The sequence below is a fragment of the Xenopus laevis genome, chromosome 2L, assembly GCF_017654675.1.
Source record: "Xenopus laevis strain J_2021 chromosome 2L, Xenopus_laevis_v10.1, whole genome shotgun sequence".
NCBI classification, from domain to species: Eukaryota; Metazoa; Chordata; class Amphibia; order Anura; family Pipidae; genus Xenopus; species Xenopus laevis.
In genome coordinates, this window is record NC_054373.1 from 34624739 (window position 1) to 34650727 (window position 25989).

General features: G+C 37.5%; 1 protein-coding gene across 1 annotated transcript in view; it reads right to left on the bottom strand.

Annotated features, from left to right (window-relative positions):
* The window catches only part of foxn1.L (forkhead box N1 L homeolog), a 55438-nt gene extending 31079 nt beyond the window's left edge, over positions 1-24359 (bottom strand). Inside the window, exons 1-2 of the mRNA XM_018246133.2 lie at positions 24031-24359; positions 14911-15014 (exon numbers count right to left, since the gene is read on the bottom strand). Of these exons, the coding sequence (XP_018101622.2) occupies positions 14911-14971 (61 nt within the window). The 5' untranslated portion in view covers positions 14972-15014; positions 24031-24359. The remainder of the gene's footprint in view (positions 1-14910; positions 15015-24030) is intronic.
* Positions 24360-25989: the final 1630 nt, after the last annotated feature.

Below are 25989 nucleotides of genomic sequence, written 5' to 3' on the forward strand. Positions count from 1 at the left end.
TAATCACTTACCAGATAGCACTGGCTGGTGCTCCTGTTCATTTAAAGGGGATTGTTCACCTTTGATTTAACTTTTAGTATGATGTAGAGAGACAGTTTGCATAACTCCCAACATTTTGAAAGTAAAAAGAGGGACAAAATTTTTTTCCGCACGTAGCGCAGCTACCATGCCCCATTCTGTGGCCACACCCCCTAATTACCACGTTCATTTTACAAAGTTTGGCAGGTTATGAAGGTTTGAAAATAATTCTCTTATCTAAACTGTTTTTTTGTGTCTGGAAATTGTTACAAAGTATCTTATTTGCACTTGTTAGCTGTTCTGTGGTCTCTGCTAAAAGCCAATTAAGTGAGAAACTTTGTTTCTTTTTCTGACTGTTCAGTGCAGAGAAAATAGGGACTTTCCATTACAAATGCGGGACTGCAGGTCGAGCTGTCAAAAGAGGGACTGTCCCTCCGAAAAAAGGGACAGTTGGGAGGTATGAGTTTGCAATTGGTTTTCATTTTTAATTGTTTGTGGTTTTTGAGTTATTTAGCTTTTTATTCAGCAGCTCTTCAGTTTGCAATTTTAGAAATCTGCTTACTCGGGCCAAAATAGCAATAACAATAAATTTGTGGCCTTAAAGCACATTTGTTTTTTAGATGAGGGTCAGTGACCCCCATTTGAAAGCTGGAAGCAGTCAGAAGAAGAAGGCAAATCATTTTCAAACTTTAAAATATAAATAGTGACAGCCAAATGTTGCTTAGAATTGGCCATTCTATAACATGCTAAAAGTTAACTTTTTACAGGAGAGGCTAACCACTCCTGTAAAACCGCACCAGCCCAGGAGATTTTTTTTGTTATAGTTAAACTGTTTTACTTTGTACTGTTGCCGGGGTATTTCTGTATGAATTCATTTGTCGTAATGTTCTTCTGCTTCTGCCTTCCTTCCTTTTCTAATGAAATAAATGGCTTTTTGCATATAAGTTTTGCTTTTCACTTTACTACGCATGCACCTGTCTCATTTGTCTGGACTGGAAGAAGCAGAAGAAAATGATGATGATCCCCCAGATTTGTGTAGTTTTTACCGACCAAGAGCACCGGCCTGGGGTATCAGATAAGCGACTATACATTTAGTTCCCCTTTAAGCTCATTAGAATAATGCAATTCACTAAATAAAACCATGGACGAGAAAAAATACATATTTCCTCACTGTTTTTTTTGTGCCATATTTATAATCAGTTAGCAATAGACCCCTGTTGGTATTTTCATGAACGTGTGACTGGTACACTAACTTCCTGCACATGACAAGGCTCCTTGCAATGACAGATGCGCCTTCAGAAGGCCGGAAAGCCAAAAGTGAAGGTTTTAGTATTGAATATCGGCAGCTGGAAATTCTTTGACAAATGGCCTATATTGTTACCTCATTTTGCAAATGATGCATGACAGCTGTATACTCTGCTTACCCCAGGACTATCAGAGAGCAGAAGGAGGGGAGTCAGTGAAATGTAAGACCCATGTGTGGCAGTGCCAAATAATAGCAGCTGATGACACAGTTCTGCACTCATGGGGAGCCTCTGGCACATATCCCTAGGTGAGACAATATCAAATTTACTTCCTTTACTAGATAGAGAGGGAAGTAGGAGAAATATGACACAGTCAGTCCAGATCTGGCACCAAACTGTCTGCAATTTTTGTTTAGCATTTCTTAATCATTAAAGGGACACTATACTCTAATAAATCCCTGCTCAGTTGAAAGGAAATAACTATTCTGGCACAGATTGGCATCTTTTATGCAGAAGGCTTGGGATCTGTGGTTTTCCAGATAAGGGATCTGTAATTTGGGTCTCCATACCTTAAAGAAGGAAAGTCATTTTCCACTTGTGGGTGCCAAATGTTAGGTACCGCCAAGTGATTGTATTTTTACTTACCTGACACTCCGGGCCGGTGCAGAACTGCAGGAAGAGAATCGATCCGTGGTGCTCGCTGGAATAAACCTGGGCCGGTGCAGTTTTCTGCTGATAGGAGCACAGGCCCAGGGTGCCAGGGAAGTAAATACATTCACTTTCGTGTGCCTAATGTTTGGTACCCCCCAAGTGGAAAATTACTTTCTTTCTCCTTTAAGCATTCTAAAATTCAAAGATTAAATAAACCCAATCACATTGTTTTGCCACCAATGTAGATCAATGCATCTTATTTAGAATCACTAAAGGGAACTGTTTTATTATTATATTTAAGTTATTTTAATAATTGAGAGATGGCCATCCTACAATTAGGAGCTTTCTCGATAACTAATTCATGGATAAGGGATCCCATATCTGTATTAGCTTGGGAAATGTGCCCAAGTAGAGACTACCCTTTAAGGAACTATGGGGGAAATGTAATGACATTTGCAAAGAGCAAAACTTTGTGAATAAAAATTCGCCTGTCGCAATGTAATATTCTTCGTTAGGCTTTTATTGCATTGGAAATCTAAATTGTACATTGTGAACCTTTAACAACTGCTCTGGAGTTTCGTTTCAAAATGTTATTACATACACTGCACAATATCTCAAATGCAATTTGGTTGCAAATTTTACGAGGAAGTCTTTGAGGTCTTAATCAGTTATAAAGGTCGCAAATATGGTCGCTGACTTTCGCAAGTGCCTTTGTGAACGTTTTTGCATAATCCATTCCCTCTTATTTGACTACCCCAATGATATCAAGCTATACTAATGAACTGCTAGACCAAAATACTTTCTGATGTCTTGTAATGGGATTTTTAAAAATGGCCAGTTTAAGAGACAGCAAATGCACTGGTGAAGGGCTAAATCTTGGAAAAACATGAAAATAAATGCATTTGCTACCTTCTTTCCCATAGATACATTTAAATGAGTGTTCCATGGCCCATTGAGAAATGCATCCATGTGATAGTATTACCTCTTCAGTATATGGGTGGTTGGATGACAATAAAATGATAAACGTATGAAATTAGAGTTTGGAAGATGAAGGTATGTACAGGAACTCATTTCTCATTCTGGATGTCAATTATATAGTATTAGACAGACAGGGTAATGTGTAAAATGATCTATTAATTATAGCTCATCACACTTTAAGAGACACTAATCAGACTCAGATCTGTGCTGTCTTGGTATTGTTAGCTGTTTTAGGGTAGGACTCCACCAGCGATTTTGTCGCGATCCGACGCGCTGCGACAAAAATAAGGTGCGAGATAGAATTGTCGCATGGTGTTGCAGCATTGATCCGACACGACTATCAGATGCAGACGCTGTACGCTGAGTTTGCATTCGACAGTCGCATTGCGTCGGATCAGCGCTGCAACACCATGTGACAATTCTATCTCTTATTTTTGTTGCATGCGTTTTGTTGCAGCGCGTCGGATTACGATTAAATCGCTCGTGGAGTCCTACCCTACCCTGTCCAAGCAGGCAAAGTACAATGTGTGACATCCCAGCTGTTATTGTACAGGTATAGAACCTGTTATCCAGAATGCTCGGGACCTGGGGTTTTCCGGATAACAGATCTTTCCATAATTTGGATCTTCATACCTTAGGTCTTTTAGAAAATCATGTAAACATTAAATAAACCCAATAGGCTGGTTTTGCTTCCAATAAGTATTAATTATATCTTAGTGATCAAGTACAAGGTACTGTTTTATTATTACAGAGAAAAAGGAAATCATTTTAAAAAATGTGGATTAATTGGACAAAATGGAGTCAATGAGAGTTGGCCTTTCCGTAATTCAGAGCTTTCTGGATAATGGGTTTCCGGATGATGGATCCCATACCTGTACTACAATTCCCAGCAGCCACGTCTGAACACTATTAGCAATCAACAGCTCCAGCTAAACACAATGGATATATGCCCATATAAAATCAGCACCTTTCCAGAAATTATTTTCTTTCAATATAAAGTTACTGAGCAGGGGCTGGAATGAATAACCTGTAAAAATATTGTTGGCGTTTCTGTAGCCTCATGCTTTTATATGGTCATAAAAGTCCTTTTAATATCCTTATATTTACAGGGGAGCAATAAACCCTACATTAAGTACTTCTTCATCTCTATAGACAATGGGCTTCTAAGTGAGTTAAAGGATACAAATCCAATAAAAAATGTATATTGTTGTCTTTTACTGGTCATCAGCATGGCCTGCGGCAAAACGTCTTGTGTGAGGACCCATTATTTACAATGCAAGCAGCCTTCAGCTGTTATGGGTTCTGTGAGTTTTAGTTCAACAGCAGCTGAAGACTGACAGTGAGACAGCCTTATAAATCCTGACAGTAATTTACATACGTACCAGACAAAATTGTGTGCACTAAAACAATGCTCATTGACTTTGCTTGGGGCATACCTGCAGTCTGTGTCTCATTTACAGTCCCTACCCTGACGCCATCTTGCTTTAATACATTATTATGGAACATGTAAATAGTTCAATGGTTCAAATAAGGCAAAAAAAAATATTGATGGTATCATGCCAAACACGGAACTAAGATTGCTTACACAAAACACAAGGCTGTCATTTATTGATGCAAATGCTGCTAAAATAAATCAAAATTGACATTCTGCTGGCAGATATTTACATAGACTAATGTTTACAGTATTTAACAACAATATTGGTGCTCCAGTTTTTAATTGTATATCAGAGACTTTTCTGCCTTCTTTTCTTTAGTATTTCACTGATAACTTCTTATGCCCATGATTCAAGTACACAGCATGATGCATACTTTTTTTCTCAAAATGTTTACAGTATAGCTTGCTATAAAGTGTCAAGCAAATGCACAACCTAGTTATGAGGGCAGTTTGTAGTAATATGGACATGTTTGGCCATAATAAATAATATGCTTGCTTTCCTAAATTAAACCCAGCTCCATTGGCCCAGTAAATGCTCATTGCTGATTGGTTGCTATTGGGTAGTGCACCCCCAATAATAACAGGGACTTAATTTACTACGATAGGTGCAAGTCTGGCCCAGGTCACTTAATAAGGTAGCTTCCCTTTAAAGATGATACATCTGCATAATAGATTGTCCTACGTCATAATAAGGTTTAATTTACCATAACTGCTAAATTCAGAGATGCTAATCTCCGTTTTTTACCTCTAAACAGCAAATAGGGCTATTTATAACCACAAGCTGCCATTAGACATGCCAGGGCAAAGAACAAAATACAGACGATTCAATGCTGCCAGAGACAGGGGATCTGCCCAATTCTTTTTCATCAGTTTGGTTTTTAGGACTTTTTATTTGACTTTTTTTAATTGTGTGTGTTTATATATATATAAATGGAAAATGAACTGCGCTCAAACTTGCTAAACTTGCTAGCTGTGACTAGCTCTCTTCAGTCCCAGTGTAGACAGACAGAATTGGCTGGTTGGGAAGGTAAGGGGAACTGGTAGTAGGAGGGTACCCTGTAAAATTGACTAAATCTCACTATGTTGTCACTACCAACAATTGTCCACCTTGGCTGGGTTGTATAAATGGACTGTAAGAGATGACTAGCCCCTTCTGCTCCAATGTAGATTGGAGCAATATGTTGAACTGATCTGTTAGGAACATGATGTGAACCCTCCAGCTCAATGTTGGAACAGTTTTTACTTTCTGAAACTGTATTTTAAAATAGCTATTTTAATTAAACAAAATTCAACGTTTCAAGTATGGGGAATTGGTCCACTGGGAGCATGATGTGAGCCCTCCAGCTCAATGGGCCAATAGATTTTACTTTCTTAAATTTGATTAAGAAAAACTATTTATTTTAAAAAAATTCAACGTTTCAAGCAGGATCTGCCTGGGCCAGAGGGACACAGAAAAAAAACCTGGTGAGGCTGAAACAGACCTGCTCCCCAGCGTCCCTGCCGAAACGGCTCGAGTCTAAGAGCCGAAACGTTGAATAAACCCATTTTTTTCTTTACAAAAGACCTATGAGTGCGGATTTCTCTGCTCTATAGATTTTGATATATGTTCCAGCACCTAGGCATTTCCATTGTTTTCTCAGTGCACCTATCCAGTAGTTTGTATATATATATATATATATATATATATATATATATATATATATATATATATATATATATATATACATACAATTATTTGTATAGATAATTGTATAAAACCATGGAAGACCCACCATACAATAACCTAGTTTCTAAAATAATTGTATGAAACCATGGAAGGCCCACCACACAATAACCTAGTTTCTATTGTAATGTATACATCACTGCAATAAAAATCCTTGTCTGCTGGTACATATTATTAGTTTCAAAAAAATTAGGTAGTTCTATTATTATGCTTGACATATATTGCATTACATGTGAGTAATGTGTTTATAATTCTAGGATGGTAGCATGACTATTAGCTGCCTTTATTACACAGAGACAGTACATATTTATTACCATGGGAGTAACTAGCTTAAGTGCTGAGGGTATAGTTGAACTGGGGTGCAGCCGATTTTGAGGAGCTACTTTATGTGGCAAGTAGAAATTCTGGAAGGGCTTTTAAATATGTATTTGTGGGCTAAACCACCACTGAGTAAAATATATTAGGTCACAAATACAGCAATGCAGCAATGTGACCTGTTACATTGATCTACTGGATAAGTGGCTATGATCAAATTCTCAGGGCCTGCAACACTGCACCTCTCTGATTTACAGCTGCTACTAAGTCTTCCCATTGGTTTGTATTATGCTTAGTGTAGCACAGGAGAAACACTTGGGGGTAAATTTATCAAAGAGTGAAGTTCCGCCACTAGAGTGAAATTCCGCAGCTCTCAATTAATTTCTATGGGATTTTGAAAGGCGTATTTATCAATGGGTGAAAGTGAAAGTTCACCCTTTGATAAATACGCCTATAAAAATCCCATAGAAATGAATGGGGAGTGGCGGAATTTCACTCTAGTGGCGGAACTTCACTATTAACTTCACTCTTTGATAAATATACCCCATACAGCATTGGCTTCCAGATTTGCGAGCAACACAATATAATTTTTTTAGCTCTTGCCAAAATGAAGTCCTGAGGGTCAGGGACCTCCAAAATACTGTTTCTAATAGTATATGGCGCTTCATCTTCATAACTCTGTATATTTATTAATTGCAATAGTTTTCCTCCTGTGTACACAAGTAGCACTATATAGAAGGGATGAATGAAAGAAAACAAGAGAAGGGGAAAGGAAAAGAGAAAACCCACAAGAGAAGAGATCAAGTTGGGCAAATAACCCACAACAACTCCAGAATAGGGCAATAGGGGTAGTTTTAGACACCAAGGTAATTTAATCTGCCATTAAAGAGGCCCTTGCACAAAATATATATCATAAATTTCTAATCTATTTTGCAACAATTGTAAGATATTTCTAGTGATCATAGAAAGTATGTGCAACCTGCTGCCCTCCACTACACCCTAGAAATGCTGTTTCAGGATTCTGGAGATTATAGTTAAGTGGTTCTTACCCAGGGGCATTCCTTACCCCTCTGCTGCCCTGATGTGGCTTTCATGCTGCCACCCTCTCTCCCCCCTGGGCTCACCTTTTCAGAGGGGGTCCAAGGGGGACCATGTCTCTAGTGCAGAGAGCGCAATTGTGCTCTCTACACTAGAAGAGCTGAACCAGAAATTTGGCTCTTAAAGTTACCAGGAGAGGCTTTTCACCACCCATGTCACTTGTGGGGTGCTGCTTCTCAACTCGCTTCATTGGTGCACCGCCCCTGTACTTACCCCCTCAAAAGGGGGTCTCAGCCTTCCTCATTTCCTGGCTGCTTTTATGCCTGTTCTATATTTAAAAACGACTGCTTTCCAACCCTATGCAATGAATTTACGATTCTCAATGACAACATGCTCCCCCCATCTATTGTGCTGTTTAATTCTATAAATGACTTTTAATTGTAACTCCTACTCTTATGAACATACAAAATACAGATAAATAAGGCTCCCCTATCACTTACACCAATATATTTTATCAAAACAGTTATAGAAAAATACAAAAGCTAACAAGGATTTGGACAACCCTTGTTTGGATGGAAATACAAAAAAGCAATGGTACATTCCACAGCTGATGCATTCTAATTGCTGGGCCAAGTCTTACTGTGAAATAATAATGAACTGCTAAATGTATTTGTAATTACCTATCTGCTCTGAATTCAGCAGTCATTTATGTAACAGACATCTCACAAAGGATTGCAGAAAGGATTTCTTTAGGTACAACATGTCCTAGACACACTGAGCTTGCAATCTAATTTTTAGTGCCTAGAGCACCTGGAGATAAAATTATTTTCTTAAAGTCACAAGGTGCTGACAAAGGCATTATTAGACTTTTCCAGACAATACAGTCATTGCCTTGGCCAACTGGGCCACTCCCTGTACTGGCATAAGCAAAATGAAGTGCCAGAACTTGTCGAGACCTTTTAGAGGATTGTCATAGAGCTGGCATTGGATGAGTGGTCTTACCTGTACATTCCTCTCCTGCTCTTTTTAAAGAACAACTCCCAGTGCCACTTTTTTTGGTTCACTTAGGGATCCTGTACCATATTTCCCTCTTTACTACAGAGGCGTGTTCCTTGTTCCACCCTAATCATTTCTGTTCTTGGCTGCGACAGCTTGTTTTATACTAGGCGTGGCACAAACCCACATGAAAGTGCTATATGCCCATTCTCTCCTGTTTTGCCTTCTCAGTACAATATTCCAAAATGGGGACTACTGTGCCTTTTCTGAACATCAATTATCAGCCAATCCCCAGTCACTCCCACCAACCTGCTGGGAATCGCCTGGTATTTAAGCTCTGTAATTAATTGCTTTCTGTGACATGTATCTTAAAGTGTGTTTTCACCTTGTATGTTAGATGCAATTGATATTTTAATAGGGGCAGGGTTTGTAATCTGAGATATACATTGTTAGAATAATCATCCCGGAGATTTGTTAAATCTTACATGTAATTGGTTGAACACCATGATTGTAAGGGGCTATAAATATATATTAAGGAGAAATATATAAGTCATATATATGTAAATATGTAATATTGAAATGTAGGAGTTATATTATGTTTATAGAAATATTCACTTTAACATATTTGCAAACTTTAACATATAATGCCTTATTCATCTGCTGCATTTATGTTCTTTATAGTCAGAACAGCCATGATTGTTTTAAAATAACCCCTTTCTGTGCTAGTTATTCTTATTCTTAGAACTATACTCCTAAGGAGTCAGAAGCCTTGGATGGACAATTTATAATGGAAAACTGGTGAAGCGCATATACCAAAAAGTGGTCAAGATGATGTCCTTTTGAGACGTGCGGTGGACAAAAACTCCTTGCCCATTGCCCATATCTTGAGGATGCCTAAGCAAGAGTTCCCAAGTAACCTTGACCTTACTATGCCACTGTCTGTTATAGAAACAGGCTCCTTTTTAGCAAATGAGGGCAAGAAGGACAAGAAGTGTAAGTATGTAAAATATATAGTACATTAATATCATAATTAAAGGAAACTTAATTCCAAAACAGTTTGTTCTCTCGAAGATCAGTGTCTCTTTAGGTCTCTTTATGAGATCAGTGTAACGATTATGGAAAAAAAGCAGTGTTAAGTACTTGTTCATCAGATCAGGTATCTACAGCTACCCAAAAGACAATTTCCTTGAACACATAAATATATATAATATATAATAAATAATAATATATATAATATTTATATATATAATGCAATAAATTGAATCAGATTTATCAGATTTACTATAATTGTAAAGAAACGTCAATCAATGCCTTTGTATGATGTAATGCCCTTTTCCCCTGTAGCTACATAACATTTTTCAGATAGGCATAGTAAAGTATTCTGAGATTAGAGTTATTTTAGAATGGCTCTTGCTTTTTTTAGAGCCGCTCTTGCTTTTGTAGCAGCTCTCTGAAAAGTCAGCTGTCCATGGTACTTTGCAACAGTCTTTTCCCTTCTTCAACCCTCTACATCCCCCCATTCAAATAATCAGTCCCTGTAGCAGTGTATTACATGTAGTACCTCACCACCAATGAGCATTAGGGCTGATGTATTTTAAGATCACTTGCATGAAGTGTGGATTAATAAAACCCTATGCCACACCATCTTGCCTTTGGGCTGGGATGTAAGCATAAGAGAATTGCTGAAGTCTATATGGAACACTTATCATCCCCTCCCTGCCTTAAAGGTGGTAATAAAACCATTCCAGATGCTCTTGCTCCCAATTTCTGACTGAAAAGATTACACATTTATAAAAGCTCTTGTTCTGCCATGAAAATTCAGTTTCTAGCTTGTTCCAGACTGAGATTAATTTATGTTTCATGAGTTAAAGGGTATTTCACCTTCCACCTAACTTTTAGTATGACGAACACAGAGATATTGTCTAAAATATTTTAAAGGCAGTGTAGAAATTAGATTGCACTGGATACCAGTGACAATGTGGCAGAAACATATACCATTTTCAGGAGCTAAATTCTCTACCTAATGGGATCCTAGGGATCATAAACATGCTTTCTAATTCCCACACCCAACTCAATATAGGTATGGCATCCAGAATTCTCTAGACCTGGAGTTTTTCCAGATAATGGATCTTTCCGTAATCTGGATCTTTATTCCTTAAAGCTGGCCATAGATGTTGAGATTTTTAAAAGATCAGATCCTGATCGTGAGACCACGATCTTCTCAGAACGATCGTACGATCGTACGAATCTACCATCAACTAAAAAGACCAATTTACCAGGAAAACAAAGGGGAGCTGCCTGCTTGGCCCTGCAAATATAGATCGATTGCACTGGGACCGACAAAGATTTTTTGACCTGGCCGATCAATTTCCTGACAGATGTCGGCCGAAAAATCGAAAGATGTACGATCGTTCGAATACCACTAACCGCACGATAATTTCGAAGGATTGGTCGGGCTTCCCTAAAATCGGTCGTTCGGCAAGAAGAATCGTCGCGTCTATGAGGACCTTAAGTCTACTAGAAAATCATTTAAACCTTAAATAAACCTAATAGACTGGTTTGACTGGTTTTGATTCCAATAAGGATTAATAATATCTTAGTTGGGATCAAGTACAAGGTACTGTTTTATTATTACAGAGAAAAAGGAAATCAGTTTTAAAAATTTAGATTATTTGGATAAAATAGAGTCTATGGGAGAAGGGTCAGGTGACCACACATGTCATAGGGTAGAAGTACATCTGTAAATAGATGCCTGTTGTTGGTTTTAAATATCCCAATAAAGCTAGAATTTTGATTTGAGTGTGGGATGGCTTTCTCTACTACTAAACCCCCAATACATTATGTCCACTGGAATGGAGACCAGCAGGAGGAGGCCTGCACAAATCGTGGAATGGGCACAATGGATGCGTGACCTCCAGGACGGGACATGTGAGTTCCTTTCTCTCTGGGAGATGACCTTTCAGTAATTTAGAGCAGGGGCGTAACTACAGAGGAAGCAGACCCTGCAGCTGGGCCTCAGGAGGTATAGGGGCCCGATGAGGCCCTAATTCATATAATAATCCAGGGACTGGTCCAATTGCCATATTGGAGTCAGGAAGGAATAGTTTCCCGTCTGAGGCAAATTGGAGAGGCTTCAAATGTTTTTTTTTGTCTTCCTCTGGATCATCTAGCAGTTAGGCAGGTTATATATAGATTTAAAAGGTTGAACTTGATGAACATTCTTTCCAACCTAACTTGCTATGTTACTATGAAAATCTGAAATCTGGTATTTTACATGTCCAACAGGAAAGCCTATCAATCAGTCTCACTGTTGTCATTGAACTATATTATGCTGAAGATGTAGTTACACAATACCTGGGATAAACTTATTAGTGATCTGCTTTTGAAAACAAACATTTGCTCTCATTAGTGTATAAGAATCTGTTACGTGGAAACCCGTTATACAGAAAGCACAGAATTCTGGGAAGGCCATCACCTGTAGAGTCCAGTTTAATTACATTTTTTTCAATTATTTCCTTTTTCTCTGTAATAATAAAACAGTCCCTTGTACTTGATTGTAACTAGGCTGCATGAATCCATATTGGTGGCAAAACAATTATTTAAAGTTGAAATGATTTTTATCAGACTTAAAGAGATTCAGACACCAGAAATTGAACTTTTTTTTTTACATCTAACATAATATTGCTTTTGAAAGCTACTTATAACTTTGCCATAAAGTATTTGCACAATGCTTTTACATTACCTGTCTGATGCCCCATGTTCCTGTATGAGGGGGCTGCCATATTTGTGTAGCAGGAGTCTGTTAGCATCAGAAACTGACAGATTGGCAAAACAGTCAGGTTTAAGAACTTCAACTAACACTTCACTTACAAAAACAAACCTCTCAGGAAAAACAATCAACATGACCTATAGGTAACTTTTAATACACTTTAAAAAGTAGTTTTTAGTGTCAGTTTAACTTTAAGGCATGAAGATCTAAATTACGGAAATATCTATCATCAGGAAAACCCCAGGTCCCAAGCATTACAGATAATAGATCCCAATGCTGGGCCAGGCCGGCCAGGTGCCCTAGGCAATCTGGGCACATGTCAGAACAGGCTCAATGGCAAATAAGCTTACGCACACGCATGAATAAGCACGCGCACTCACAGCCAGTGAGGAGAAATGGGGACCGGACTAGGGGTAGGAAACAGAGAAGGTATGTGCCTGGTGCCCCCCAGCTTTACTTACTAGGCACATACCTACACTGTGTACCTGTCCTGATTGATCCTGTACCTGCATACTAGGAATGCACTGAATCCAGGTTTGGTTTGGGGATATTGCCAGGATTCGGCCTTTTTCAGCAGGATTCGGATTCTGTAAATGGAAATCACGTGACTTTTCGTCCAAAGAAGAATTTTTTCCACTTTTTCCTTTCCTGCCCCTAATTTGCATATGCAAATTAGGATTCGAATTCGGTTTGGTATTCGGGGATTCGGCAGAATCCCAAATAGTAGATTCGGTGCATCCCTACTGCATACTGAATGTTTTCTAGTAAAATAATGCTTTAACTTTTAAATCTAAATCTAAAAGTATTATGTAACATGGTATTTCATACTTTAGGTAGTGGCTTTTTTTCACCTGCATTTAAGCTCTCCAAAAGACATAAATTAGCACAAGAAAAAATATTTACGTTCTATTCAGATACTGAATTCTGACAAGCTCCAACCTGATAATGATATGAAATTCTTAATGTTCCTTGAGATTTACAGTATTTTCATCTCTTGGTATGTGATTATAAGATCGTTTTTTTTCTAAAACAAAGTCTGTATTCTGAATGGGTCAATGTGACCTATGCCTTAGAATACACTTTTTGTTTTCTATCATACTACTGTCCCCTACTGCACCATAATGATCTGTATGGTCAGATTCTGATCTGCATACCCCCTAAATATTGCACATAAAGTTTTCACGAATTATAAAAAAGCATCTCAAAATAAAGCCAACTGATCTTTGCATTTCAAAATGCCCTAGGATATATGGCAAACGCCCATTGTAGGTTTGACAAGTCAGCTGTACAAGTCAGCTATAAAGAAGAATGATGATGAGTTGTATGGGATTTAACACTGCCTTGACTATAGGAGGGGCACTAGGTGGAGGCCTGTGATATCACAGATCTCAAGTGTCTAATCTGCATGATTTCCTTACTACTTAGCTGTTTGTCTGTTACTCATATTCTAAAAGGTTTTGTAATTCAAGACTCCTCCTAACTATGAGGCAAACAGCTACCATTTAACTGAGCCAATGTCATTTGTTTTCTGCATGTAGTGCAGATGTTCCCAAACTGAGTGGATGGCTGCTGAAGACCAATTTACAGTGATATCAGGGATGAATTCTGATATTCATTAACTGATACTATCCTTGTGACTAGCATAAAATGCTTTGTACAGGCATGGGATCTCTTATCTGGAAACTCACTATCCAGGAAGCTCTGAATTACAGAATAACCATCTCCCATAGACTTCATTTTATCCAAATAATCCAAATTATTAAAAAATATTTGCCTTTTCTTTGTAATAATAAAACAGTAGCTTGTACTTGGGCCAAACCAATGGCTTGTTGGGTTTATTTAGGGGGTTATTTATTAAAGGTCAAGCTGAGAAATCTTTTTTTTTTTTCACTAGAAAACTCTAATTTTTAGAGAATAAAAAACTCTATTTTTTCGAGATTTATTATACCCCTATTCTGCAAAAAGCCTGAATCTGAAAATCCGCCATCTGAGACCTGTTGAGGTCCCGTATAAGTCAATAGAAGAGGCATCTATACCAGTTTGATGTTATTGTGGTCCGCACTGGGTTTAGCCTGAAAATCCAACCTTTTGAGGGGAAAAAATCGAACTTAGAAAAAAAAAAAATTGTACGATGTGAGTTATTGCTGAATTTTATTGAGTTTTTTTCAGATCTGATTAAATTGAGTTTTTAAAATTAATAAATAAGCTAAAATCAGCCATGGGAGTTTGGTCAAGCTTTTTTTATTAATATTATGCAATAAGTTCAGATTTTAGTAAATAACCCCCTAAATGTTTAAATGATTTTCTAGTAGACGTGGTATGAAGATCCAAATTACAGCAAGATTTGTTCTAAGCATTCTGCATAACAGGTCCCAAATCTTTTTTTTTACCTATAACTGTGGGGACCTGAACTCAAGAATTTTAAACTCTTTTGATGCTTTGGGTTAATTTATCAGTATATAGCACATCTGTGCACCAGCTTATAATAAAATAATGATGATGATGTCATAAAAAAGTCTGGCTCATGGGCTTCCAGTTGGACAGTCCTGAATTTAATTTTCCCTCAGAATGAACTACGACTTCCAAAGATGACCAGTTAAATCATTCATTGTAATTGCTCATCTACCCAATAGTAGTTAATATTAACTTGGCTCTGGCTTTTCCAGTTGCTTTGAAGAATGTTTAATATAAATTATTGCACACTGTATCCATCTTTTATTGTATAATAAAGAAAGTGTTTTACCGGACTGTGAGTTCACCATTTCATTATCCCCCGGAGAAAACTCTTCATTATCAGATTCCATATGATAGAATTGGATGAAACGTGTTTATTTAACATCCATCGAACTGCAAATAAAGATAGAGATTGTTTCTGTAGGGATACCAATAGAAACAAAGTAAATATCCACTGGGCTTCATTAGTTTTACAAGAAGCCATACCCTTCAGCATGTGGCCAGTTTGGTGAATATCCCATGTACTACATAACTACAGGACAACAAATAGCAGGGTTTAGAGTACCAGAAGTTTGCCTGGTGGATTAAGACCCTTGTGGGCCTAAATCTAGAAGAATTCCAATCAGACCATATATAATTCTACCATGGACCTAAATAAAAGCCTGTACCATTTGGCACTAAATACTGTCAGTGTAGGCCCATAGGACACCCAGTCTAATGTAGGGGAAGACCACCAGAGTTGCGCAACTAATTAATATCTGTTTATCTGTTAAACTCTAAAACTGAGTTTTTTAAAAAAATGTTCAGATATGGTTATCAGCACAGCAAAATTACCATTTCCTGATACTCTATGTCATGCCATGTGTTTATGGCAAATATGCAAAGCGGCAAGGCCAAAACATCCTAGCAGTGAAGGAGACAAGCCTCCCCAAACACAAAAAGCACCCTCCACCATGAAAACAATGCTATTGGGGCAAATATACAAAAAGTGTATGGAGCATGTCTAGGAGCATTGTACCTTTAATAGATTGTGTCAATATGTGAAACGACTAGGTCCATTTTTGCACTATTGCAATTGTGGCTGCAGTCATCCTTATTGTTATAGAATATTAATGTATATTCTTCACCATACTTTCTGTTTAATGGCCTGTGCATTACCTAACGTTCCACTGAACTTAAAGGGGTTGTTCACCTTCAAATCAACTTTTCCTATGATGTAGAGAGTGATATTCTGAGACAATTTGCAATTGGTTTTCATTGTTTATTATCTGTGGTTTTTCAGTTATTTAGCTTTTTATTCAGCAGCCCTTCACTTTGCAATTTCAAGGTTGCTAGAGCGCAAATTGTCCTAGTAACCTTCCATTGATTTGAATGAGAGACTGGAATATGAATAGAAGAGGGTCTGAATGAAAAGATGAATAATTAATAATTGCAATAACAAATTATTTGTCTTTTAGATAGGGCCAGTGACCCTCTTTAAAAAGTTGGAAAGAGTCAGAAGAAGAAAAAGGCAAATAATTAGAAAACTATAAAAAACATAAACTGAAGACCAATGGAAAAGTTGCTTAGAAATAGCCATTCTATAAACATTTTAAAAGGTAATTTAACAGACTGATGAAGTGTTGTGAAACCATCACAGATGAGGATTTCTGCTTTTGATTAATACAAGCTAGGAATAACTAATTACTCTCTTCAATGGGAAAACTTTAAATTTTTTGTTTGTGAGTGGCCCTTAATAATAGACAACCCTGTTCAACTGACTGATACCAACTGACAGATACCAAGTGCTCTCAGTAACTATGATGATATATCTGTTCTTAGCATCATATTACTGAAAGGTGATACAAGAGTATTTAATACAGTGGTTTAACTGGGTCTTCCCACAATTTTTTTAATGAAGTCAAGGGTCACCCATGACACACCAGTGATCGAGCGTGCGTCACAAGTCAAGCAAATAATCAGAGGTTATCTGCGACCCCCCACCACAGGCCCCTGTATTATGGAAGCAGACCCTGTTCCTCTATGGTTACGTCACTGATTCAATGATTCCATGCACTGTAAACTTCTTTCATAGCAAAAAAAAAGCAGTAAGAAGTAAAATTTATTCTTGGCCTCTGCACTAAAAATGTATCTAAAATCATCTGATTAATTATTAACCAAAATCTTCATATATTCAGGCAAACAGAAGTTGGACAATGTTAGATCTTGGATAATATTTAATAAGAAATGTCGTTTTAGAATTAATACCTGGCAAACGTTAGGTTCAGAGCCTCTGCCTTTGCCCAGCCATGCACACATTATGCACGAGTCTAATAAACTGTAAAGAAAATATAACTATGTAACACTAACTTAATTCAGCCCATTCCCCCTTCTGATTATACTGTATTATGATCAGATGAAGCTGCTGCATTAGATTGCACAGGGAAGTTATGTTTTACCATATTAGAAATAAATGCAATGTTCCCTCAAAATCCTCCTCGGCTATGTGCGCAAAAAAATTATTTTGTGTGCACATTTTAAACTTGTGTGCGCAGGACAGAATAAATGTAAAGCATTTTGTCATCACAGAAGATTTGTGTGAGTACGCATGAGCGCACAACTTCGATGGAACATTGTATGCATGTATTTTTATTTATATAGTGCATCTTGAAAAAGCAGCACTGTACAGCAGAACAATAAATGAATAGAATAAACAGGGGGTCATTGCAATGATAAATACAAATAAGTACAAAGTATAATAATAAATACAAAGTACAGTTACAATAAAGATTAATAGCTTAGTGTGAAGGAGACAAAAGGATGGAGGTTCCTGCTCCATAGAGTTTACAATCTAAATGGGAGGGACTTACAGACAAAAATAGGAGAATATTAAGTGCTGTAGGTTACAGTGGGTGACACTGCCATATAAGTGCCAGTTCCAGTTATATCCCATATCCTTCAAGTAATGTATAGCAGGCCTGCCCAATATATGGACAAGCACAAAAGTGAAGATTACCAAAAAGCAATGCTGTCTTCATTACCCACCAACACTTATCTACCACTAAATCCATATCTACTACTTTAAAATATTTCAAGAATTACTCTTTTACAATAAACAAATATTCTGCTCACATCCCCTTTCTTCATTTTATTTGTAGCAAATGGTACAGTGGTGCAAGAAGTTGAGACTCATTTATAAACACTGGGCAAATTTGCACCTAAGCATAAATCAATAGCAACCAATCATTGATTAAGGTTTTACTCTGGCAGTTACCATAGATTAATGCCCAGGTGCAAATGTGGCCACTGTTAACTACAGCTGCAAGGGGTCCAGGATGTATAGGGGGCCCAATGAGGCCCAAATAATGAGCAAATTGGATATCTATCGGTAAAACTTCTGGAAATGTTGGTTGCCCTAAAATTGAATTTGCTGTGGGGCCCAGTAATATCTAGTTGGCATTAACCATACTCAACCAAAGACCACAGAAAGAGGACTTGCAAATGCTAACCCATTTATTATTCCTGCCACTAATAACAGGGAGGGGTACTTTTGTGCCATTCTATATTATTATTATCTTGTGTATAATATGCTAATTCAAGTGTTGCATGGAGAATTACACATGCTACTGATGTTTTTGGGTGTTTACTTTAGTTGCCATTACCTAAAATATTAAGGTTATATAATAAAAGGTGGAAAACTGGCTACTAGTCTAGTCACTTATTGTATCCAATCAGCAGCCAGTATTTACAGGACAGAACAGTAATAAAGAAGTCTTCAAAGAGCCATGTATTAGTAACATGTATTAGTAATAGTTGGCTCTTTCAAGACTTCTTTATTATAGCAAGAGACATTTACCTAGAAAATTATAGTGCTGGCTTTCCAGTACATTGGCCAACCTGTGCATTAATCACTTATAACCCTGTCATTTCTGACTTTAGGGTAAGGACACACGAGGAGATTCAGGGAGATTTTGTAGCCTGGCTACTAATCGCCTGGTCTTTTGAGCAACTATCTCCCTGAACTGCCTCAGCGTTTTTCCCCATAGGCTACAATGAAAAGTTGCCTGCGTTAATGCACACACGGCGATGCGTTTTCAATAGTTGCCCAAAGTTGCCTCAGTGAGGCAATTTCAGGCAACTATTGAAAACGCATCGCCGTGTGTGCATTAACGCAGGCAACTTTTCATTGTAGCCTATGGGGAAAAACGCTGAGGCAGTTCAGGGAGATAGTTGCTCAAAAGACCAGGCGATTAGTAGCCAGGCTACAAAATCTCCCTGAATCTCCTCGTGTGTCCTTACCCTTAAGCACTCTCTCTGCCTCGGAGCATATAAATTAAGAGGGATGTAGGCAAATTCGCTATTGAGCTTCCTGAATTTGCCTGATTCTGTTACTAAATACTGTAGGACCTGTGGCCTCAAGGGATGAGGGTATAGACCAGTGATCCCCAACTAGTAACTCGCAAGCAACATGTTGCTCAACAACCCCTTGGATGTTGCTCTCAGTGGACTCAAAGCAGGGGCTTCTTTTTAATTTCAGGCTTGGAGACTTTAGTTACATAAAAAACAGGTGTAATGTCAAACAGAACCTCCTGTAGGCTGCCAGTCAACATAGGGACCACCAAATAGCCAATCACAGTCTTTCTCTGGCACTAGGGAACTGTGCTGCTCCTCAACTCTTTTTATTTTTTAATGTGGCTCACGGGTAAAAAAGGTTGGGGACCTCTGGTATAGACTCAACAACTTCTAGTTATGCAGCCATGGATTCTGTTTTGCTGGTTTTGGACAATGTTGACATTTTGGATAGAGGGGTATAACAATATGTATGATAATATTACTGATCAATAAACACCTTTTGGCCATTTGTAGCAGAAGGTTTCTATGTTTTACACCATAGGGAGTATGTACAATACTAAGCATGGATCAGGCAGATTAGGAAATGTAACTCATTTGATTGTATAAATTGCTTTAGGAGTATTCATTCTTATTTTAAACAAAATAAAATTATTCTTATGTGTCGTGAACAAATTTCTACAATGATTATTTAGTGCAAACTATGTGCACCCATAATAATATGAGATATGTATGAAGGTATTCAAATGTTATACTGCTTCTATGCCCCCCTTCTTTTCATCATCATCATCATCATCATTTATCATACATGTAGCTCTAGGCACAACTGTGCTATTGAGGTACAAGACAACTCTGTACATAATGGCTGCAATACGTAAGTACTGTACATTCCTCCTTGTGTAAGTTGGCCTTTACTTGAATGTATGTCTAAATAGCATGCAAGCTACAAGGGCATCCATGCGTTACTCGCAATCTGTTACTCTGTTGAATGAACCCAATGAATTTATAAAGGAGGCAAATGATCTTTTACTGCTGTACAACTTTAAATACTAAAATCCTAATTAATGAATCTTTGAAAAATAGCATAAAGAACAATTAGCTTGGATGTGAACATGAATTACCTCTTCTGTTTTAATGTAAATATTTATACTGAGTATCCTGATCAATGACCAGAGTTTGGTTTAGTCTAGGAAGGTACCATATATAGCGCCCAGCAGTTGATAATATCCATATTGTCTTGCAGTTGAGTGTACAAAAAGCTCAGGTACATAAAAAATAGTTTCCATTACATACGAGTGCTAAGATTTTGGAGAAGAGTCACTTTAGGGGGTCACTAAGAATAGTTACAATTTGAACCAATGTATTGACCCATTAGCAATAAACGTTGATCATTCTAGGCTTCTAGTGTGTTTTAGGTTACTGAAATTCTACAGTCTTGAGTTTAATGGCTCAAACAAAATCAAGATATTGAGTATTTTTATGACTTCAGTTAATATTTCATGAACAACAAAGAACATGTTTTATAAATATGGACTTCTTCAAATGCCCCCACAGCTCTCTGTGAATTAGGCAGCGTGTATAGAAGGCTTTTGGCTGCACGTGTCGTCTCACCCTGTCATTTGTGATTAAGTAGTAAGGTGGGGCCTGGGTGCCAATTGCCATTGTAAAGGGCTTCTTAGGTGCAAACTGGGTGCTGCACAATAATAACAGGCATTACTGCTTGTCACCCAGTGGAAATAATTTGTCACTTCTTTGTCTGTAATTATAGTTATCAATCCATCGGATAATACAAATAATTATCGGGATTCTTTATGTAAAATCATAAAGGGGTGGTTCACCTTCATGTTAACTTTTAGTATTTTGTAGAATGGTTAATTCCAAGCAACTTTTCAATTGTTCTTCATTTTTCTTTTTTATAGTTGAAATTATTTGCCTTCTTCTAACTTCCCAGCCTTTACAATGGGGGTCACTGACCCCATCTAAAATCAAATGCTCTGCAAGACTACAAATGTATTATTATTGCTACATTTTTAGTACACATCTTTCTATTCAGGCTCTCTCCTATTCATATTCCAGTCTCTTTTTAAAATCAATGCATGGTTGCTAGGTTAATTTGGACTTTAGCAACCATATTGCTGAAATTGGAGAGCTGCTGGATCAAAAGCTAAATAATTTAAAAACCACAAGTAATAAAAAATTAAAACCAATTGCAAATTGTCTCTGAATATCACTCTCTATGGAATACTAAGGGGCAAATTTACTATTGGTCGAATATCGAGGGTTAATTAACCCTCGATATTCGACTGTCGAAGTTAAATCCTTCGACTTCGAATATTGAAGTTGAAGGATTTACCGCATTTAGTACATTCGAACAATCAAAGGAAAAAACATTCGATTGAACGATTAAATCCTTCGAATCGAATGATTTTCCTTCGATCCCAAATTGGTAGGAACGCCTATGGGGGCCTTCCCCATAGGCTAACATTGGTGCTCGGTAGGTTTTAGGTGGCGAAGTAGGTGGTCGAAGTTTTTTTTACAGAGACAGTACTTCGACTATCGAATGGTCAAATAGTCGAATGATTTTTAGGTCGAATCGTTCGATTCGAAGTCGAAGGTTGAAGTAGCCCATTCGATGGTCGAAGTTGCCAAAAAAATACTTTGAAATTCAAAGTATTTTTTATTCTGTTTTTTATACTAAGTAAATGTGCCCCTAAAACTTAACTCAAAGGTGAACAATCCATTTAACACAGTGGGGACCAGTAGAACTGAGTAATGCTATATTTTTTGGGAAGTACAAATAGTAGTTATAAGTTTATATGATTTCTTTTTTGCTTACAAGCCTTATTTGCCAGTGGTTTTGGAGGCAGTGCTAGTTGTTTAGCAGATAGAGTTTATAATAAGAGTTTGTTGATGAGAGGAATACAGACAGAAAGTCGGAGTACAGGAAAAACTTTCTTATGATCCACATTTGAGCAGCAGATTATGGTATCATTGAATCGAACAGTTCAAGATATTGTCTCTCCCATGCATCTATATCTCTTTTGCATCTGACAATCTGCACAAATTATTACATTGTAGAATAATTTAGTTTCATGCTGTGAGCTGCAACAGGGCTATTTATGGGATAACTGAACTAGGTATCACCTGCAAATACTCATATCAGATGCAAAGGGATGCAGTGGTTTGGTTTCTCTTCCAATTCCATTCTTACACCTTGATCCTTCCAGACTACTAAATACTAAGGGGCAGATGTATCAAGAAAAATTCACCCACTTTCTATTCTTTTCTATAGGATTGTTAGAAGAGTATTTATCAAATGGGAAACTCTAACTTTCACCCATTGATAAATACACAAAAATCCCATAGGAATAAATAGATTTAGGGGGTTATTTATAAAAGGTCGAATTTGTGAGGTTTGTGATGTTTTTTTCCTACCTCGAATAAACTCACAATTTAAACAAACTCAAATGTTTGATTACGTATGAAAAAATCTGAATGTACTCAATTGAATGCAATCGGGGAAAAAACTCAAATACCTTGAATTTACCAGCGAAAATCACGAATGCAAAAAACATCTTCAAATGGTTAAAGGACGATTACTTTTATATGAATTTGACAGGTTTTAGCTGGAGTATTTTCAGATTCAGACTTTTAGCAGCTTGGGGGATAATACACTTCTAAAAAATTTAGTTTTTAGTGGAACTAACCTCGACAAACTCAAATTTTTAGAGAAAAGACAAACACAATAAATAACCCCATTAGTCATGAACCACTAGCTACATTTTTTTGTAGTAGAGAAATAAGGCAGAGACATAATGAATCACCGAGTCTTGGTTATGTATTTGTTTAGGGCAGAGAATATTTCCTGTTTACATATTTTCGTTCTTAGAGACATGATTTTATCTGCATTGGTCCCTTAACAAAACAAAATATTGCTAGTGAGTCAGTATGAGACTTGCAGGACAGATGCTCCACTGCAATACTCCCATGTCTGCACAGAAGACTTTGTATGAAACTAAAAATGTTATATCATTCAGCTTTAAACATGGAATAATGGTCCCATTACTAGTTAAAATAATATAATGACAGCATTGGTGTGGTGTACACTCCATTGGTATCCATGTCATTTCATTTCTTGTGTACTTGTTCTCATATAAAACTAACATTTTCAATCGCGAATGCCAATTTCAGACTGGGGTGCCAAGGGTCCACCAGAAAAACTTTAAACACAGAAGAGAAGAGAGAAGGAAAATAGTTTGTACTCTCTGTCAAAACTGTATTCCTTCTCTCTCTTCTCTTATTTGTTCTTTTAATAACGTCTCCTTATATATTACCTTCTATCCTTTCCTCTATTACTTCTCTTTGTTCTCATATAGAATTGGGAGATGGCCTTGGTATGGGCATGCAGAGCAAATAGTTGGGTGAGCAGGAGGGCCCACTGGGTACCAGTAGTTTTCCTTGTATCCCAGTGGGCCAGTCAGACACTGTCAATAATTATCAGCAGTATATAAAAGTCTGCAAAATTACTTCACATGTTTAAAATTCATTAAAGTGTCAATTATATAGAAATGAAGCTACAAGGAATTGTAAAGAATTTTTTTTTCTACACCAATCATTGTGTAATTATTTTTTGCTGAATCGCAACTTGCTCTTTGCATAGCTGAAAATAATGTATAATATGAATGAACTGCTCATGACTAGCCTTATCTCACAAAAGCATGGAGTCTGGTGGCTTTCCTATTTGATTTTATCAGAGCTATACCTGTCAATATTCCACTATGAAAATATCAGCATTTAAAAAGCCCTCAAAATCAAGTTTTTTGGCAATAGTAAGACAATTAGTACTAAAAAATGGGAAACTATTTTCTTCTTTTGTGGCCCGTAGTAGAGTGTAAGTTCTTCTGCGATCTTTAACTCGCAAAACGATTTGAACTAAACTGTATGGCAGTATAAAAAAATAAGATTTAAAAATATATTATCTGCATGCAATATCATAATAACTAGAAAACATTAGGAAATGGAATGTGCCCTGAGACAAAACCCAAATCGAATTCCTTTTCACCTCTTTTCTGAAACTTACCTGTAAGTGGTGCCTTGTGCCTTACAATGTCTATTTGCTGCAGTGTGAAGAAATGGATGTAGTGTATCGATATTGCCGTGTCCCACTTGGAAATGTCATGCAGGCAGTATTCAGCAGCTGGTATTAAATAGACAAGCTAGGTGATAGCTTTCTTTGGCTGCCACGGATGAGTTGGAAAATGCTGGTGGAAGATGGAAGTAGTTTCTCCTTACTTTCCTACTGAAGCAAATCAGCGTGCTGCTGCTGTACACCTAGGCATTGGCTCATGTCAGAGGCGGAGAGGATTCTGAGTGAATAAAAAAAGTGTAGTGAAACAGATCTATGATTACATCAGTTGAAATAAGGCAGGCAGCTGGCTGAGCAAGCCAATTATTATATCAGCTCTAATTTGCCTCCAGCAAATCTGCATGTAGTAAGAAAATAGCTCAACAAGCGAATAAGCTGCAGGTTTTTTTTCTTCTTTTACCTGTCATGCAGTTAAGGAGAGTGAATGAACAAGAGACTTGCAGTTATTGGTATCTGTCGTGCAAAACCTTGCACTCTGTTGGGGTACAGCTTTCTTAGATAGAATATGTTCTCCCAAGACAAAGCACAGTCAGAGATGCAGATAATCCAACTTAAATTCCACAAATGGTTGATTAATGTTGTGAATATAATACATACACACACCTAAAAATAAAATAGCAATAAGGTGTTGCAGTAACATGGGTAAGTTTGGGCCAGTTAGCAACAACACTTGTTACATGACTGTAGTAGGGATTATGGACTGTGAGATTTGCTACTAAAAAAGGGCAATTGATATGCCAGAGCTTGACAGGGGCGGCTTACCATTTACAGCATTGGCAAGCACCACAAATAGCCAACTCCCAAAATATGTGCCATATGTACTTTGGATAGATGTACATTTGATAAATCTCTTTGCTTTCTTTTGCACTTGTTTTGAGAGTGAATTGCATGGGACTGTGGAAGTTTTCCTATGAAATACTTAGCAGTAATTACAGGTGCTCATATATGTCAAGACTTAAGAGCATGCTGGTGGAGAAAACACCTTATAGGGGGATAATTTATCAACTCTGGGTAAATTTGCCCATGGAACCCGTGACAATCAATCAAATTGTTGCATGCATTGTTCTACCTGCAGCTGATTAAAAGCCAATCACTGGTTGCAGTGGCTCACTGACCATGGGCACATTTGTCAATGAGCCCCCTTGTGCTGCATGGCCCAAAACTGTTAAAGGGCATGTAAAGGCAAAAAAATAAAATCCCATTTTTACTTTCTTTAATGAAAAAGAAACCTATCTCCAATATACTTTAATTAAAAAAAGTGTACAGTTTTTATAAGAAACCTGACTGTATGCAGTGAAATTCTCCCTTCAAATACTGCTGTGGATAGGAATTGTCAGATGGTCCCTTACTACTGAGCAGGGAAACAATCATACTTATGAACAGCAGGGGGAGCCCCCGCCTTACTTCCCAGCCATGCAGAACTCAAGCAGCTTTGTTTATGATGATCCCTAAGCAGCCCAGACCACACTGAGCATGTGCACAGTCTTAGTCTTGCAAAGAAGTTTAACAAAGTTACAAGATGATGACCCCCTGTAGCCAACTTTGAAAGCATAAATTATTTGTTTGATTAGGCTTGTGGTGCAGTAAGTTCATGTTTATATTTAGTATACAAAATACAGCATTTCTAGCCTTATTCTATTTTAGACTTTACATGCCCTTTAAAAATGATTTAAAATAGAAACAGGTGCAACAGCTAATGGTGGGGTGGGACAGACATCCAGAAGTCCAGTCCACAAACTTTTCAACACATTTACCAGGACATGTCTCAGGGACATGAGTTACAGCTAGTTATGAATTTGATACAAGATGCTAGATACAAGCCACTGTCTCTGTATCCTCTTGAACAGTGCTGTCTACGATCTCCATACAATGGGCCAAAAAGCCAACAGAATA